Source organism: Panicum virgatum, chromosome 7N (genome assembly GCF_016808335.1).
Source record: "Panicum virgatum strain AP13 chromosome 7N, P.virgatum_v5, whole genome shotgun sequence".
NCBI lineage: Eukaryota > Viridiplantae > Streptophyta > Magnoliopsida > Poales > Poaceae > Panicum > Panicum virgatum.
Window position 1 is genome coordinate 38,624,762 of NC_053151.1, and position 15,608 is coordinate 38,640,369.

Here is a 15,608-nt window from a genome sequence, read left to right on the forward strand (position 1 = left end):
ATTTTTCGCATCTAAACAAGGCCTAATACTAGTGGCACAAAAGTATCGGAGACGGCAGTGACCTTTCAACAGAAGTACAGAACGGCATCGTAGAGTTCACAAGCTCCCAGATCTCGAGACCTGGTGATTTGTTTGCCATAATGCATAGTATGTGAGTGATTAGAGGGAAACAATATGGACTAAAACCAATATGATAGCGCAAATATATTCATCAAGTGGTTGTTGTCCACTAGATGAATTCAGCTAGTGTACAATCCAGTTCGGGGGATCAATGATCACCTTACTGTACACTGAAGGCGTTGAAGAAGAAATGGCAGCTACGGAGCTACATGTTTTTGTTTCAGATTTCCTAGTCCTTATCCTGATATGCTCTGTGCTGCGGGTGCTTCTGCGTTGATTGGCCGAAATTTGAGGATCTTTTGAACGCTGGCGAGATGATTCACCTCCTTGGACGGAGCTTGCTTGCTGCTGCCTGCTGGTTTGTTCGTATTTTCATCGGAGGGTGTGGTCTCGTCACTAGGGGGCTTTGATTCGGCATCTGACAATAGAAGAGGAAAAATAATGAACGGGTCTACTGTGAAGAACTGCATTAGGTCAAACAATAGAGTTTCACAGATTCTGCGCAAATGAGGTTCCCAAAGAACTGCAAGAGTTGACATTAATTATTGCATGACCGACAAAGTCAATACATGAAAATTATACTCACTGGTTCGATCATACCCATATAACAGGGTGCATTAAGGACAAACAAAGCCAACCTCATATGAAACTATATGAAATAAACATCTGAAATCTTCAGGAAACAAGAGCACCATACTCACACAGTATCAGATCCATACTGGGAAAGTTTAACAAGCAATAAAGAAATATATTTGCCAACTATTAGAAGAGGGAGGCTAGTTTCAGTGGTACTTACCACTTTCAGAAAATAAATAGCATGTGCCAACACTTTCTTCGTATTCTCCAACCTGTCATTAAACCTGGTCATTAGTACTAGCACACTCGGTAAACAGGTTAGAGCATGAAGTGTAAAGGTCCGGATTGGAAATGTCTAGGCATTTTTGGGGGTTAACGGTTAAGAAGCCCCCCCCCCCCCCCCCCCCCGCCGCCTCTGCCGCCACCCTCCACCGCCGCCAACGCCAACTGAGCTCGCCGTCGCGCCGTCCAGCAGCTGCCGCACCGCCTTCTTCTTGCCCCCGCCGCCGACACCGCCCACCGGGGTCCGGCCCCGCCCCGCCGGCGAGGGAGAGTGCCGCCTCGCCCTCCGCCGGCCAACCCGCCGCCACCGCCTCCGAACCCCTCCTCTAGGTCCGGTGGCCATTGGAGCCCTGGCAATTCGGAACCTAAAGACCGCCGCCGCCCGCCACCACCCCGGCCGCCGGCGACCTCGCCGGCGGCCACTCCCCCCCACGTACCACCCCCAGGCCCTGGCCACCCCCTCCCCCAACCCCACGGCCATCACCCTAGCGACATCGAGAGGAAGAAGAAGTACATTGCCACGCGGGCCCACCTGCAACGAGCGCTGCCCTCTTCTGCGACAGCTCGCGCGCCAGCAGCTCGTGTGACGAATAGATTTCCCCGCGTCGCCCGCGATGCCGGAAGGTTTTGGACGCATGGAGAGGCTCATCTCGACCAGGGCAGTGAACTGCAGAAATTGATGGTGTCATGCCCAGGGTTTACAAAACCGACCGGTCCGGTCAAACCGCCGCCCTCCGATAGCGGTTTACCAGACCGGTTTGACTGGAAACTGGTGGAAACCGATTAAATTCAAATCCAAATTCAAAAGCACATGTGTAACTGGTTTCGACTGGTGTACCGACCGGTTTACCAGTCTGGTCTGACTGGTTACCGGTGTTTTAACTAAAAAATCCGACAGTTTAAAAGTGGTTTGCTGGTTTGACCGGTTTACCGGTCGCCCTATGCGGTGGGCCTTAATGGGCCGGCCTATTTTTTTTCTTTTTTTATTTAACTTCATATGCCCGCAAACTATACTAAATGGACGATTTTTTGAGAAAATTTGACACCATTAAATTCGTCGCACCTTGAAGTATTTTTAGAAATTTTTTAAATTTTTTATTTTTTTGAATTCAAATTTGAATTTTAAATTTAAGCCGGTTTGGTACCGGTCCAAACCGAAACCGGACCGGTTCCCACAGGTTTGGTTAACCCTGGTCATGCCTGGGCCTTTGCTCAACAGAGAGACAAGCGACTGATGCGATAACCGAAGGGTACGATGCTGCCGCCTGGTACGAGCACACGATGATGATGCGCTGCGCATGCCGTGGTTAGCCATTTGACTCTGGTGAGTGATTTCTTTGCCGGCGCTGGCGTTGAGATTCCAGACAGATGGCTCGGGGGGTTCACGATTCGATCTCCAAACTCCGAAGCCTCCAGCCCAGGCTCTCGCTCTCCGGAGGAAGGAACAGCCGAACAGCTCGCTCGGTTCACCCAACACACGCAGGCACGGCAAAGGCTGCCAGACCTAACGGCCAGCGGCCCGGCATACCGACCCCCGGGTCACCGGGATCCCATCCCGCTCCCGTGTCGCCCCCGCGCGACTGGCAATCTGGGAGGTAGGTGCCCGTGGCGGCGGCATGGCAACCGCTTCCGTTAGCTTTCGCTTCGTCACTGTGCAACGGGCCAACGGCAACGGTCAAGCGAGCCAACGTCAACGGTCTTCCCAGGCCCGAGGAGCGAGGGGCTCTTCCGTCATTCCAGCTTGCCGCACTACTGCGCTGCCTGCGAGGTCCGCGGCCGCACATGGGTGGTGGTGGCATGGGGCAAGTCGAGGGCAACGCAACGGCAAAAGGAGGAATGCCGATGGGGCCATTGGCCACGCTTGCAAATTGCAGCTTACTTTACCCCAAGGGCAAGTGCTTAACCACGCTGGGAGAAAACTAAACAAACATCCTACCTGCACCTGCACGATCTGGTCGCGGTCCTGAAACGGCCTGCTGCGACAGCACGAGTGGCCGTTCCCGTTTCGCGGTTACGCCCGCCTGTCAGAGACAGAGGGCAAGGAGAGGGCTCCGCTTCCACTAGCTATCCGCTCTCAATGCACTGTGACACACACACACTGACGCTGCTCACTTGACCTCAACAGTACACACATCTGCGGTTTCTTCACGGTGCTCTTTCACTTTTTTTGAACGAACGGCACTCGACGAGTGCGTTTCTATTAATATAGTAGAAAATACAAGACTACAGCCCTGGGAGGCCATAGTCGGGGAAACAGACAAGAAAAGAAAAGAAAAAAAAGCAACTATACTCACCCGGTTAGATTGGGACATCAACGCGGGGTACCACTCATATCCACCCATCGGCGTCAGCCCCACACATAAAGACGACAGCGGAGAGAAACGAACCGCATCTCCGACCCACGTACCGCACCCTTGCAGTCATCGAGACTCCGACGTGATCCGGCGCTGGTGAAGGAACAATAGAGGCAGACACCTTCATTGGGCGTTGCAACAAAGCAGAACCTATCCGACGGGATGAGAAATATCGAGTCCGAGCAAACCAAACGTGCGGGGGCCTCGCCGCATCCGCCGTTGGACGCCTTCTCTCTCGTGCGCGGGGGCCTCGCCAATCCCGCCACAACTCCATGCTCGAACTCGTTCCTTAAGTTGCCGTCGAGATAGCGAGCATAGCCGCCCCGCCTCCAAGGAACTTTACCAGAACAACAGACCGTCGCCGTGGTCTCAACTTCAACACGTAACCTTCTCCTGCACGAAGCCGCCGCAGATCAAGGTTGTCACCTGTGCCGTCTTCCAACGTTGTACCGCACCGATTAGGCTCAGCCATGTTGACCTACTCACCGCGATCCGCTACAGGCCAAGTCGTCTCCCGATGCCATTGCCACAAGCACCGTCCTCCAGACGCTGTCCCACACCGAACCGACAATTGCGAAGCAACGTCGGCCGCCGTGGTCCGCTGCGAGCAGCCGCGCGACACCCAAACGACGACCCTTGATCACCAACAGATAGCCACCAACGGGATCCAGCTTAAATCAGCCACCATTACGGTAGACCACTCCTCATTGCCCTGCCGCCCATGCCCGTGTTGCCATTTGTGCAGACTTTAGCTCTTGCCAAGCCAGCCAGCACAACCAGCGAGCACCTCTGGCTCTGTGGTATGGTGAGCTCTGACTGAGACTCATTGGGGCTGGGGATTTTCTCGAAGCCATATAAGAGAGAGAGACCCAGAAAGAAGCCTACCAAAGTAAAACCAGCTCTCGCAGCAGCCGCAGTGTACCACCACTCCAGCGAGTCCAGCAAGGGAAGGGGGGCGGGCGCAGCGCAGCCGGGGAAGAACGGGGCGCCGAGGAACCAATACCCAACCCAACCCAAACCCCCAATGGCTTCCCCGCGCTCCCTCGCCCTCTTCCTGCTCTGCATTCTGGCTGCGCCGGCGCCGCCCATATCAGCCGCATTGCTCTTCGGCGGCGGGAAGCCGGCCGCGGCGGCGGGCCTGGACATGGAGTGGCGGCCGGCCACCGCGACGTGGTACGGCGACGCCGAGGGCGACGGCAGCGACGGTACGCGCTCTCATCTCTCAGCTCAGCTCCTCCTCGTCCTCGCGACACCACACGGCGGTCTTGGCCTAGCATTCACCGGGAGCACGCCATTACCATGCTAGCAAAATACTCAGAACGAGTATTCGTTCGCTGGGTGGATTGATTATTCAGCACTGGCCGTTGCAGAATTTCCTTTACCGCGGCTAGAAGCGAAGTTTTTCTTTCGGGGTAGCAGCAGAAGAAGAATTCCTTCCTCCCGTTGCGACATTTTTTTTTTGGCGGGACCTCTGCCTGCGGATCCCATGAATCCCGGAGCGAATTTCGGTGGGCCCCGCTCCGGGTCCCGGCACACCTGTCAAACGGCCAGGCGCTCCGCTCGCGCTGCCGCCGGCCGCCGCTTCGTCGTCTCCTCGTCCGGCTCCGGCGGCAAAGCTCCCAGCACGACATCATTAATGCAGCATTGCACACTGCCTGGCACGGCCAAGCCGCCACGCCACCGACACTGCCGGTAACCTTGATTCTACCACACAAGTTAATCCGGACCAAGACCATGAGCTCTCGCTGTTATTACTGCTAGCATTTACTCTACACCGTCCCGGCTGAGCACACTGTGCTGGGGGGTACGCCGTGCAGTAGATGACCTTCAGTTTTGTCGTCCTGTTTGTTTGACCCGTCTCGTAACGGATTCGGAACAGTGCCACGCCCGTGAGCCCCGCGACTTGTCCATCACCATCTGATTGCTTGACCGTTTGCAGGCGGCGCGTGCGGGTACGGGACGCTGGTGGACGTGGTGCCGATGAAGGCGCGGGTGGGGTCGGTGAGCCCCGTGCTGTTCAAGGACGGCGAGGGCTGCGGCGCCTGCTACAAGGTCAAGTGCCTGGACCGCGGCATCTGCTCGCGCCGGGCCGTGACGGTCATCGTCACCGACGAGTGCCCCGGCGGCCTCTGCGCGTTCGGCCACACGCACTTCGACCTCAGCGGCGCCGCCTTCAGCAGGATGGCCGTCGCCGGCGCCGGCGGCCGCCTGCGCGACCGGGGACAGCTCAACATCGTCTACAGAAGGTGAGCCGCGCGCCGCAGCACTCTGACTCTGGCCCGTCCTCTGTCCTGTTGGTATAGGCCGTGTCCAGATGTTTTGCAAAAAAAAAATTTGCGAAGGAATCTTGCTAATTTGAAGTACTAAATGAAATCTATTTACAAAATTTTTTGCACAGATGAGTTATAAATCGCGAGACGAATCTAATGATGCTAATTAATCTATGATTAATTTATAATTAGCAGATAGTACTGTAGCATTACTGTTGCAAATCATGGATTAATTAGGCTCATTAGATTCGTCTCGCGATTTACAGCCCATTCATATAAAATATTTTATAAATAAACTTCATTTAGTACTCCATGTATGTGTCGAAATATTCGATGTGATTTTTTTTTTCCGTTACGCACCGACTCTGCGACCGGGTGCTTGCTAGCAGTGGACAGGTAGACTAGAAACAGTGTCTCGTGAACCGTGATGTGGTGCTGAAAATTCAAAAAAGCATCGCTGGCCTAACGCTGGTACCATGATTTCCTCGATCTGAAGGAGTAGTACTATGATCCTGAATCCTGATGAGGCGCAGTGAATTTAATTCTCCAGGGTTAAATGGGAGAGAATGCAGCCCAGCTGCCTTTCAGTCTCAGGTCTGCGGCCGAGTAGTTAAACTTAAACATGCCTGTGCCTGACGTAACTCAGTCAGAGTTAGCACCTAATCATCTTTGAACATCTCCTGATCAATCTCCTCAGAGAGGAAAAGACTTGTGATTAAAATTCAGTTAACTAGCAGGGAGATTCCCCGTTTCGTCTTGTTTCAGAAACTGACCGGCGCAGTGTCGTTTGTCTGTGCATATACTCCAGGACTGTCTGCAAGTACGGCGGGAAGAACATCGCATTCCGTGTGAACGAGGGCTCGACCAGCTTCTGGCTCTCGCTGCTCGTCGAGTTCGAGGACGGCGAAGGCGACATTGGATCCATGCAGATAAAGCAGGTAACCAACAGCACCGCCGAATCCTCCTATGACATTTCCCTCCACCGGATTCAGAGTTTCAGACCTCACCACCCTAGCTCGCTTCTTAGCCTCTTCTCTTTCTTGCACGGCCCTTTCGCCACAAAGCGATTGGGAAAAGAAGGCTATCTCTTGCCCTTAACAACCTTTAGTGCTTGATCGAAAAAAAAAACAACCTTTAGTGCTAGGGCCATTCCTCCAGATGCACGGGACCAAGAGAGGGCCACAGCCCACAGCGGCATTGCCTTACCGAGCATGCTGGACACGCGCGTGCTGCAGTTGTTTGGCCTCTGCTACCCTGTCCTTGTACTAGTTGCAGATCGACCTGAAGAAGTGAGGCCAAAAGTCCTGGCAGTCAAAAATCTCTTCCCTTGTTTACCCATTCTAAGGTTACACACAACGAAAGGGCAGCACCTTATCTCGATTAGGGAAGACAAGGCACGCGTGGCCACTGGCCAGGCATGAAGGCGTGCTAGTGCTTTTCTACTTTCTTGTTGCTCTGTCTACCACTACAAAGAAACCCCTAGTCAATGCTTTGCACAAAGGGTTACGCACAGCCACACACGCATGACCGTCTTCCTCCCGAATGATTCCCGTTCTTGAATGTGTTGGAAAAGCGGCATCGCCTGAACCCTAGCCGCCATGTCCCCATGATGCTGTTTCTTCAGCTCGGCCTCCCTGCTTAAGACGACCAGCATCAAGACTACAGTCTGATGGCGTCCTCATGCTTGCTTTGCTTTTTGCGTTGCACTAGTGAGTGCTTTCACGGTGGTTGTTCAGTGAGGCCTGACAGCCATCCTGTGCCCTGTGGCGGCACGCTCTCGTGGGTTGTGGGCTCGTCGTGTGGCCTAGTGGGCTGGGGAATCCAAAGATGCCATGGAATCCCATGCAACCGTGCTATTGCTTTTTGTTGCCTTGCAAAGCTTCAGATGCTGCTGCTGTGCTTTGCCTAGTGGTGTGGGTTAACACTTAACAGTAACAACTCGAGCTGCTATGTTTTGCCTAGTAGTTACAGCTGCAGAGCTGCTGACCGACTGCTCTTCCATTCACCTTGCTTTGCGCTTTGCAGGCCAACTCGGTGGAGTGGCTGGACATGAAGCACGTGTGGGGGGCCACGTGGTGCCTGGTGCGGGGCCCGCTCGTGGGGCCCTTCTCCGTGAGGCTGACCACGCTGTCCGCCAAGAAGACGCTCACGGCCCGGGACGTCATCCCCAGGACCTGGGCGCCCAAGGCTACCTACACCTCGCGCCTCAACTTCGAGCCGTCCCTCTAGAAAAGAGGAGCAGCCCCCAGCCCGCCGGCCGGCCGGAGGAGGCGCGGCACCCCGGGGCCCACGTTTTATCGGCCCCGGACACTGCCATGTGGGCCCGCAAAGGCTGGTGGCCCGCTTGGCAGGCAGCCAGGCAGGAACCTTTGCCTATTCCTATTGGATGGATCGGCAGATTATATTGTTTTTTCTGTATTCAGGCAGCTTGGCCTGATAGTAGTATAGCTAGCTAGTGTGTGGCTGTGTGGTGATGCTTATGCATCAGAGATTCAGAGTATCAGACGTGTGTGGTGCTAGTAATTTTGGTTGTGAGTAGAGTTCAGGAGCTGGGCCAGGTACGGAGGTACCAACCAAGCAGCCGCCGTCTCCAAAGGAGAGAGAGCGTTCGCTGCTTGCTCGGCTTCGGTCTTAGAGGCCAGGAATCCGATGCGGAAGCTTGGTCGGACTCGGACCGTGTGAGGGTTTTGGATCCCTCGTGGGTCGTGGTCGTGGTCGTGGCGTCCTGTTCGCTTGTTCTGGTGTTTCTGCTTTGTGTTTTCCCGGATTGAAATGCAGGGTTCGTGACAAATGTCAGGATCCGCAATGAGGAATGTGTGTGGCGCTCAGAATGACCCTGCGCTTTTCCATGTGAATGCCAGAATGTTGCCCTGTTCATTCTCTTGCTGCCTTGCCAGTCAAAGGCAGTTTTCGGCGGATGTGATTGTTTGTTCAGGCATGCGTGGAGATGGAAAGAGATAGAGTAAATTCCCTGTATGCCATTGAAAAATGTAACCCATCCCTTCTATGCCATTGAAAATTACCTCATCCCTTCTATGCCATCATTTATAATTTTCCATCCCTTCCATGCCATTGCCGTTAATTTCTCTAACAGATCCGTTAAAAGGTACAGAGAAAAAGACAATAATACCCCTCCGTTTCCTCACCGCAATTTTTTTCCCCGAGCGCCCCGCCCCTCGACGCAGTTCACCCGGCCGCCATCCCGCCACGCCTCGACGCGCTCCCCCCGCCGCCTTCCGCCGCGCACGCACGCGGGCCGCCTTCCGCTCGCCGCTCGTGCACGCCCACGGCTGCGCCCGCGCGTGCTCGCCGCCTCGATTCACTGCGCATGAGGTCGCCGCCGGCCGCAGGGGAGGTAGCGGCCATCGAGCTCCGCCGCCGCGCGGATCTGCGGCCATGGCGAGGCGCGCGCATGCTCAAGGAGCTCGGCGGAGCTCGCCGCCGCCGGGGTCCCCCGCGGCGAGGGAGGAAGACAAGGAGGGGCGGCGGCGCGAGCTCGCCCAACGGCGAGGGAGGAGGGGCGCTCCTCCCTCCCCTCCGCCTCTTCTCTCCCTCTCCGTCCTCCCTCTCCTCTCCTTCCCTGCTCCCTCGCCGGCGAGCGCGAGGCGGGGCGAAGGTGGCTGGCGAGCGCCTCCTCCTTCCTTCCTCCCACACGCACGGCGCCGCTCCTCCTCCTTCCTTCCTTCCACCCGCGCGGCACGGCCCTCTCCTCCTCCCCCCTCGATTCGGCCCTCGACGGCGCGGTGGCCCCCTCCCAAGCCGGGCCTCGTCGCCGCGCCCTCCCCTGCCTGGCCTCGTCGCCCCCCCCCCCCCCCCGCGTGCCGCCCCCTCCCCTGCTCGGGGACGGAGCCGCGCGTGGCCATGGCGAGCTGCGGGGATGGCGGCGGCGGCCAGAGCCACGCGTGGCCATGGCTGGTCCGGCCACGCCTCCCGCCGGCGCGCGGCCGTCCTCCTCGGAGCGCTGCCGGCCTGCGCGAGCACGCCTGCCCCTCGGCTATTCGCCTCCCCTCCCCCGGCCGCGGCATGGGGCCGCTGTGGCGGCGGTTAGCGGGACGGCGGCGGACGGCCTCCCCTTCTTTGCTCCCTCCCGCTGGCCGGCCGCGCGCGCCCCCTCCTCCCTCCCTCCCTCCGCTCGCGCCGGCCATGGCGAGCTACGGCGGGCTCGCACGGCGGGCTCGCACGGCGGGCTCACACGGCGGCTGCTGTCCCTGCTTCCTCTGCCGGCGGCCGGAAGATTAATCTGACGTGTGGGTCCCACACGTCAGTGGTAGTAGAGAGAGGGCAAGGAATAGGAGCCAGGGGTATTATTGTCCTTTTGTCTTTCAGTTTAACTGCTCCGTTAGTATTTTTGACACCAATGGCATAGAGGGAATAGAAAATTAAAAACAATGGCATTGAAGGGATGAGGTAATTTTCAATGGCATAGAAGGGATGGGTTACATTTTCCAATGGCATACAAGGAATTTACTCAAAGAGATATCCACTGGGCCCGTTTGGATGACACTAGCATGAGTAGCACAAAAAAAATCTTGTCTGCATGAAGCACTAAATGAATTTTATTTGCAAAACTTTTTTACGGATGGATGTAACTTTTCGCGACGAATCTAATGACTGTAATTAATCGATTATTGGCCACAGTGCTGCTACAGTAACCAACTTCTAATCGTGCGGCCAAAGGCCTCATTAGATTCGTCTCGCGAAGTAGCGCAGGGATTGTGGAGTTAGTTTTGCAAACTACCTTTATTTAGTACCTCTAATTTTTAATCAAAGTTTGTGCTACTCATGCTACTGGAGTAACAAACAGGACCTAATGCTGGCGCGGTGGTAGTGATGATGAGCAGTGTGCACCTGGTCAAGGTCAGGAAAAGAACAAGGGTATGACCTATGTTGCCCGGATACGCGGATACGGATACCGGTATGCGATACGGGATACTCCGATACGCCATTTTTTCAAAAACAAGGATACAGGGATACGCCAATATATAAAAAAATAAAAAAATAAAAGTTTCAGGAACTAGAATGTGAGAAAATAGAAGTTTCAGGGACTATAATGCGTCATAAACTCATATATTCATATGTTCTATAATTATTAGAAAATGAAAGGGGCAAAGGAAAAAAGAACCAACCTTATCTTATTCTTACATGTTCGTCTGTTCCACGAATAGATGTCTGTCGTCTTCTTCCCCAAACCTCCGGCACACTCTCTCTCTTTCTCAGTGTAGCGGCTAACTTCGGCTGTCGCGGCTCCTCCTCTCCCTCTTCGAAGGCCGCGGCTCATCCTCTCCCTCTCTAGCGGCCGCGCGGGCCGTCCAGAGTCGCGCTCCGGCGGCCGTGACGGCCCGCCAGCGGTGAGCTCCAGCAGCGCAGTACCACCCTAAATAGTGCTTTAACAGATGTGCATGCCTCTGTCTGGACAGGCTGCGCAGCCGCTGGAGCAGTAGGAGGCACGGACGGGTGGGCGGGCGGAGGTGACGGCAAGGGAGCGACGAGCGATGGGGAAGGAGCAAGAGGAGGCACGGGCGGGTGGCCGAGCGGCGGTGACGACAAGGGAGCGATGAGCAGCGGGAAAGGAGCAGGAGGAGGCGTGGGCGGGTGGCCGAGCGGCGGTGACAGCAAGGGAGCCGTGCGAGGCTGCTGCGGGCCTGCGGCTGCGCGAGTGGGGATGAGAGGGTGGCACAGCTAAACGATGACCTTTATACAAAGCGATTGAGTGGTGTTGTTAGGGTTTGAAGGTATCGGACAGGTATCCCACGAGTATCCGATTTATTTTTATTATTTGAAAATACCTAAATAGTCCGATACTTACGGAATACGTATCCGTGGAGTACGGGTATCCGATACCGGTACGTGAGTTTTGCGAAGTATCCACGTATCATAGGGTATGACCAACGGCAACTCCGTTTCACAAGGGCGAGGTTAGAGATGGCAATAACAAGTGAGGTCGGCTCTGTTCCTATTAAAAGAAAATTTGTTTGGGTCGCAAGACTAACTATGTCCAATATTTATGTGAAGACTAGATGTAATGTCAATATTTAAGCATGTATGCAGTTTCTAAAATGACCGCACATGATGTCATTCTGAAAATCGCCAACATTGGTTAACAGAATACAAGGACATAGATGTTTCGGGACTGATCAAAGTAAATTTACTAAAGTAATATACTTTCTTTGATTGTATGGGTTGTATAGTTATGTCAGTTTGGTAAAAATTAATGATGATGCAAGGGAAAAACTATCTCACCCTCGAGTGTTTGGGCGGCCTTCAGCACTCGATTTTTCATCCTTTGATACTGCATTGGACTGCTTCCTCTCTAACTCCGGTCTCCGGCACGGTGAGATTAACCAAGCGAAATAAGTTGATACATAAAACCGACCATTTGTATTGGAAAATTGTGAAAGTAGTGATGAAAAATCTGACTAACTAGAAATTGAAAACGATCTCTGTTTCGGTGTTTCTAGCTATATATATAAGATTTCTTAAAAGAATTCTTTGAGCGCGTATTGCAAATTGCAATAGGCATGAAGTTGTTAAGTCGGAAAAAATGTAAATTCCTGGACTAACGAGAATTGTTAAAGATGATATCTTTTCCAACCGTTTTCATCTCAGTTGAAGTGGTGCGCGGTCCACAGGGCCCGTGACTTCCTAGGCCTCACATGGACCATTTGTAGAGCCGACCTCTCACACGTACTCTCAGGCCCAAAGGCCCAAATCACACCCTGAGCCACGGTCATCGCTGTCAATGGTACTCCTGCTAATGGGGCGGGGCTTATGGGTTTTAATATGGGTACTATTGAATGAGTAGAAACAGGTGACAGTATGAAACGGATTGAGGCGGGTTGGGTTGACGACAAAGACAGATTGGGACGGGTTGGGACGCTATGGTAGTAGATCGGCGCGTAAGTCGCATATCATCTTCCGTCGTGACTTCGGATTGAGGTGGGTTGGGGCATTGGGCCGACGGATAGGTCGGGGCGGGTCGTGGTGTGGTAAACCACAGCCGGGTGGCGGAATGCACCCGCCTAACCCAGAGGGTGAGTAATCGGGGATTAGCTAGGACTAGTTCGATCTTGCTGGAAGAACACGATGAGCACAGCTAGTTTAGAGTGGTTCGGGCCGCCGGAGCGTAATACCCTACATCCACTGTGTGTTGTCTTGCTTGTGCTCTTCTCGTCCCGAGAGAGTCTGGAGAGTGTGTGTGAGAGCTCGAAAAAACTTGGTGTGTGCAGCGAGCGTCTCCCTTTTATATCTCAAGGGAGGCGTGTACATGGCCGTTGGGTCCTCAACAGGTGGACGCAATCGATGTAGTATAAAATAACGTACTGTTCATACATTATGGCATTGCAAGCGAAGGAGATCTCATTCCTGGATTTCCTTGCCTGCCCGCGGGATTCCTCCGTCTAGCATATCCATGCCCTGTCTTGTCGAAACGGCGCCAAAGTGTAGCTTGCGGCGTTGCCTGCAGCATAACTGAACGGGCCGTAGAGCTTGCGGCGTAGGCGGTATGATGGAAAAGTGCCGTGCCATCGTATCCAATTAATGTGACAGACGGACTCTGCGCGGATGCGGCGCAGGCGGCTGCACTGTGTACCTCGGTAATACACGGTCTACTGTGAGGCCTGACAAAGACTGCCCCGTGTGCCGCGGCGGCAGAGCATGCCTCAACCACCCGCATTGAATGCGGTGGGTGGGCGAGTCTTCCAGCGGAAGACCCGCGCCCGCGCCTGCAGGACACGTGGCGGCTCCGGACCCCCCCCGGCGGTACGTTGGTTCTACGCGCGTGGGAGGTCCGGATGGACGCAGGGGGTCCCGGACCCCCTATGGGGGTCCGCGGCCTCGGCTGTTGGCTCGGAGCTTCCCCTCCTCTGGGACATGTGGCGTCTCGGGACCTGTCCCAGAGCGGGGAGCGGGTCCGGGGCCGTTGTCCCGGTGAGGAAAGAGTCTGACCCGTGGGGCCTGGCTGCTTTGCCCCTCACGGCGTAGTTACGGATGACTATGTGAGTCCTGCCTTGCTGCAGTAGGAGTGGGTATCCTTGCTACAGGGTACCGAAAGTGGCACCCGGGCCCACCTCGGGAGAGGTGACGAACCCGCAGGTGGGGCCACTACTGTGATTTGGCTCTGCATATTTTGAAGTCTAGCGTTAGACTTATGCATACTGTAGGAGTCTTAACCGGTTTTGACCATCCATCGGGTTTTCCGCAGCCTCATCACATCGCAACGGCTTACTGACTCGTGGTCTCCACATACAGTGGTACACCTAGTCACGCGAGCGACGCTCGGCATTGTTGCGGCCGGAGTAAACGGGGTATTTACCACCAGCGCAGTTCCCGAAAAGTCTGGTCATGCCAGCGCTTTATGCGTGCACGTAAGCTCTGCTTCCGCCTCGCTTCGCGCGCGGGCGATGGTTCAGATCCCGCCTTTTCACACCTTTGTGGTTACCCGCCCTCCCTGACAGGCGGGACTGGGCCCCCTTGTCATGGACTGGGCGGTTAACACCATGCATGAGCGTCACTTAGGTTCCAGCGACGGTTCCGCGGCGCGCCGGTTGGGTCAGGCTTCATAAAGGGACGAACCGCATACCGCGGTTACCTTTCCGCATTCGCCTTCTTCCTTCCAACCTTTGCACCCCTTTGCTTTCGAGCCTCCTCGCCCCTTGCTCTCCTGCGTAGATTGATCCTCACCTCCATAGTAAGATGGCGTCCCTCGTTTTTCCCCGTCGCTTCCAGACCGAGGAGGAGCTGAACACGGTGCGCCGCCTGCTTGGGTGGAGCCCACAGGAGACTGCCTGGGGCATTCGAGCAGGCTCGGTTCCCCTCGGCGACCTGCGCGCCGGGGAATTTGTGCTGTTCATCTCGCACATTTCCACCGGCTTGGGGCTGCCGATCTCGTCGTTCTTTCTGCTGCTGCTGGAAGATTTTGGCCTCCAGCTTCAACATCTCACGCCGCACTCCATCCTCCTGACGGCCATCTTCGTCCACCTGTGCGAGATGTTCGTGGGGGTGCGGCCCTGCGTCATCCTTTTCCGGTACTTCTTCGTCTTGGTGAAGTTCGGGAAGGGCAAAGACGAAGTAGGGGCGTATTACTTCCAGACGAGGAGCGACCTGCGGACGCCGTACATCCCCGGGCTCACTGGCGGGAAGTGGGAGGATTGGCGCAGGGAGTGGGTGATCTCCACCACCGAAACCAACGAGCGTCTGGTCATGCCGACCGAGGGACCCGCCTCCGACCGTCAGTCCTGGAGGGCCAAGCCGTCCCTGCCGTCGAAGTTCGACTCCGTTCTGAGCAAGATCAGGGCACTGGCGGAGGGCAGCCTCACCTCGCTGCACGTGCTCGGGGACTTCCTGAAGCGCCGGATCGCCCCTCTGAAGAAGCGGCCGCGTCCTGCCTAGAGCTTCACCGGGCCTCAAGACTGCAGCAGGACCCACCGCGGGGAGGACAGCGACCTGACCCAGGAAGCCTTGGAGGTCCTGTTGCGGGCGGTGACCGGGGAGATCTTCATCCCGGAGCACCTGATCCTTCCTCAGGGTGTCGTCCCCCTCTGCGAGGACTCAAGCCTGAGGACCGCGGTGCTGGCTACCCTACCGACCCTCGACAACGGTGGGCTGGTAGCGCGCCAGACTGGAGGCGACCCGGACCGTGGGATCCGGATCCCTAGTGCGTCCGGGGAACAGGCCGTGCCGAGCACCACGGGATCCGGCCCTTCTGCCAAGGGCAAGCAGTCCGTGGTTGGTAGCGCCACCACGAGCGGTCCCAGCCAGGCCCAGAGCAGCTCCGGCGCGTCGTCGGGGGAAGCGGGCCGGCGCAGGTTGCACCGGGGCGACGGGACCCCAGTTATGGAACCCGCCACGAAGCGTCAGAGGACCACAGAGGACGCAGGCCAGGGTAGTTCCCAGGCCCCCGGCCCTCGCGGGACCCCGGAGTAGCCGTGCCGCCACCACCACCGGGAGATGCCACCCCCGGCAGCAACAGCAGCAGCAGCGGCGGCGGCAGCAACAGCCGCGGGGTGCG

General features: G+C 56.0%; 1 protein-coding gene and 1 long non-coding RNA gene across 3 annotated transcripts; one reads left to right on the forward strand and one right to left on the reverse strand.

The window, feature by feature from the left end:
- Positions 1-161: 161 nt before the first annotated feature.
- Positions 162-1,080, reverse strand: LOC120681522. The gene is made up of 2 exons (XR_005677905.1): positions 917-1,080; positions 162-538 (listed from the first exon to the last, which is right to left on the reverse strand). It is a non-coding gene; the product is annotated as an uncharacterized LOC120681522 (long non-coding RNA).
- Positions 1,081-4,006: 2,926 nt separating this feature from the next.
- On the forward strand, positions 4,007-8,457 carry LOC120683394 (expansin-B17-like). 2 transcript variants are annotated; one of them, XM_039965473.1, is made up of 4 exons: positions 4,007-4,537; positions 5,272-5,578; positions 6,384-6,540; positions 7,628-8,457. In XM_039965473.1, exons 1-4 carry the CDS (start codon positions 4,357-4,359, stop codon positions 7,829-7,831), a joined length of 849 nt encoding a protein of 282 aa, XP_039821407.1. In that variant the 5' UTR covers positions 4,007-4,356; the 3' UTR covers positions 7,832-8,457. The 2 variants fall into 2 exon arrangements, with proteins under 2 accessions (XP_039821407.1, XP_039821408.1); XM_039965474.1 differs by having other exon boundaries at positions 4,010-4,537; positions 6,411-6,540.
- Positions 8,458-15,608: the final 7,151 nt, after the last annotated feature.

Excerpts from the sequence above, each read along its gene's own strand:
- LOC120683394 (XM_039965473.1), top strand. The coding sequence starts at position 4,357 with ATGGCTTCCCCGCGCTCCCTCGCCCTCTTCCTGCTCTGCATTCTGGCT. Across the intron at positions 4,538-5,271 it reads CGAGGGCGACGGCAGCGACG|GCGGCGCGTGCGGGTACGGG; the intron begins GTACGCGCTCTC and ends GACCGTTTGCAG. Across the intron at positions 5,579-6,383 it reads CTCAACATCGTCTACAGAAG|TGTCGTTTGTCTGTGCATAT; the intron begins GTGAGCCGCGCG and ends TGACCGGCGCAG.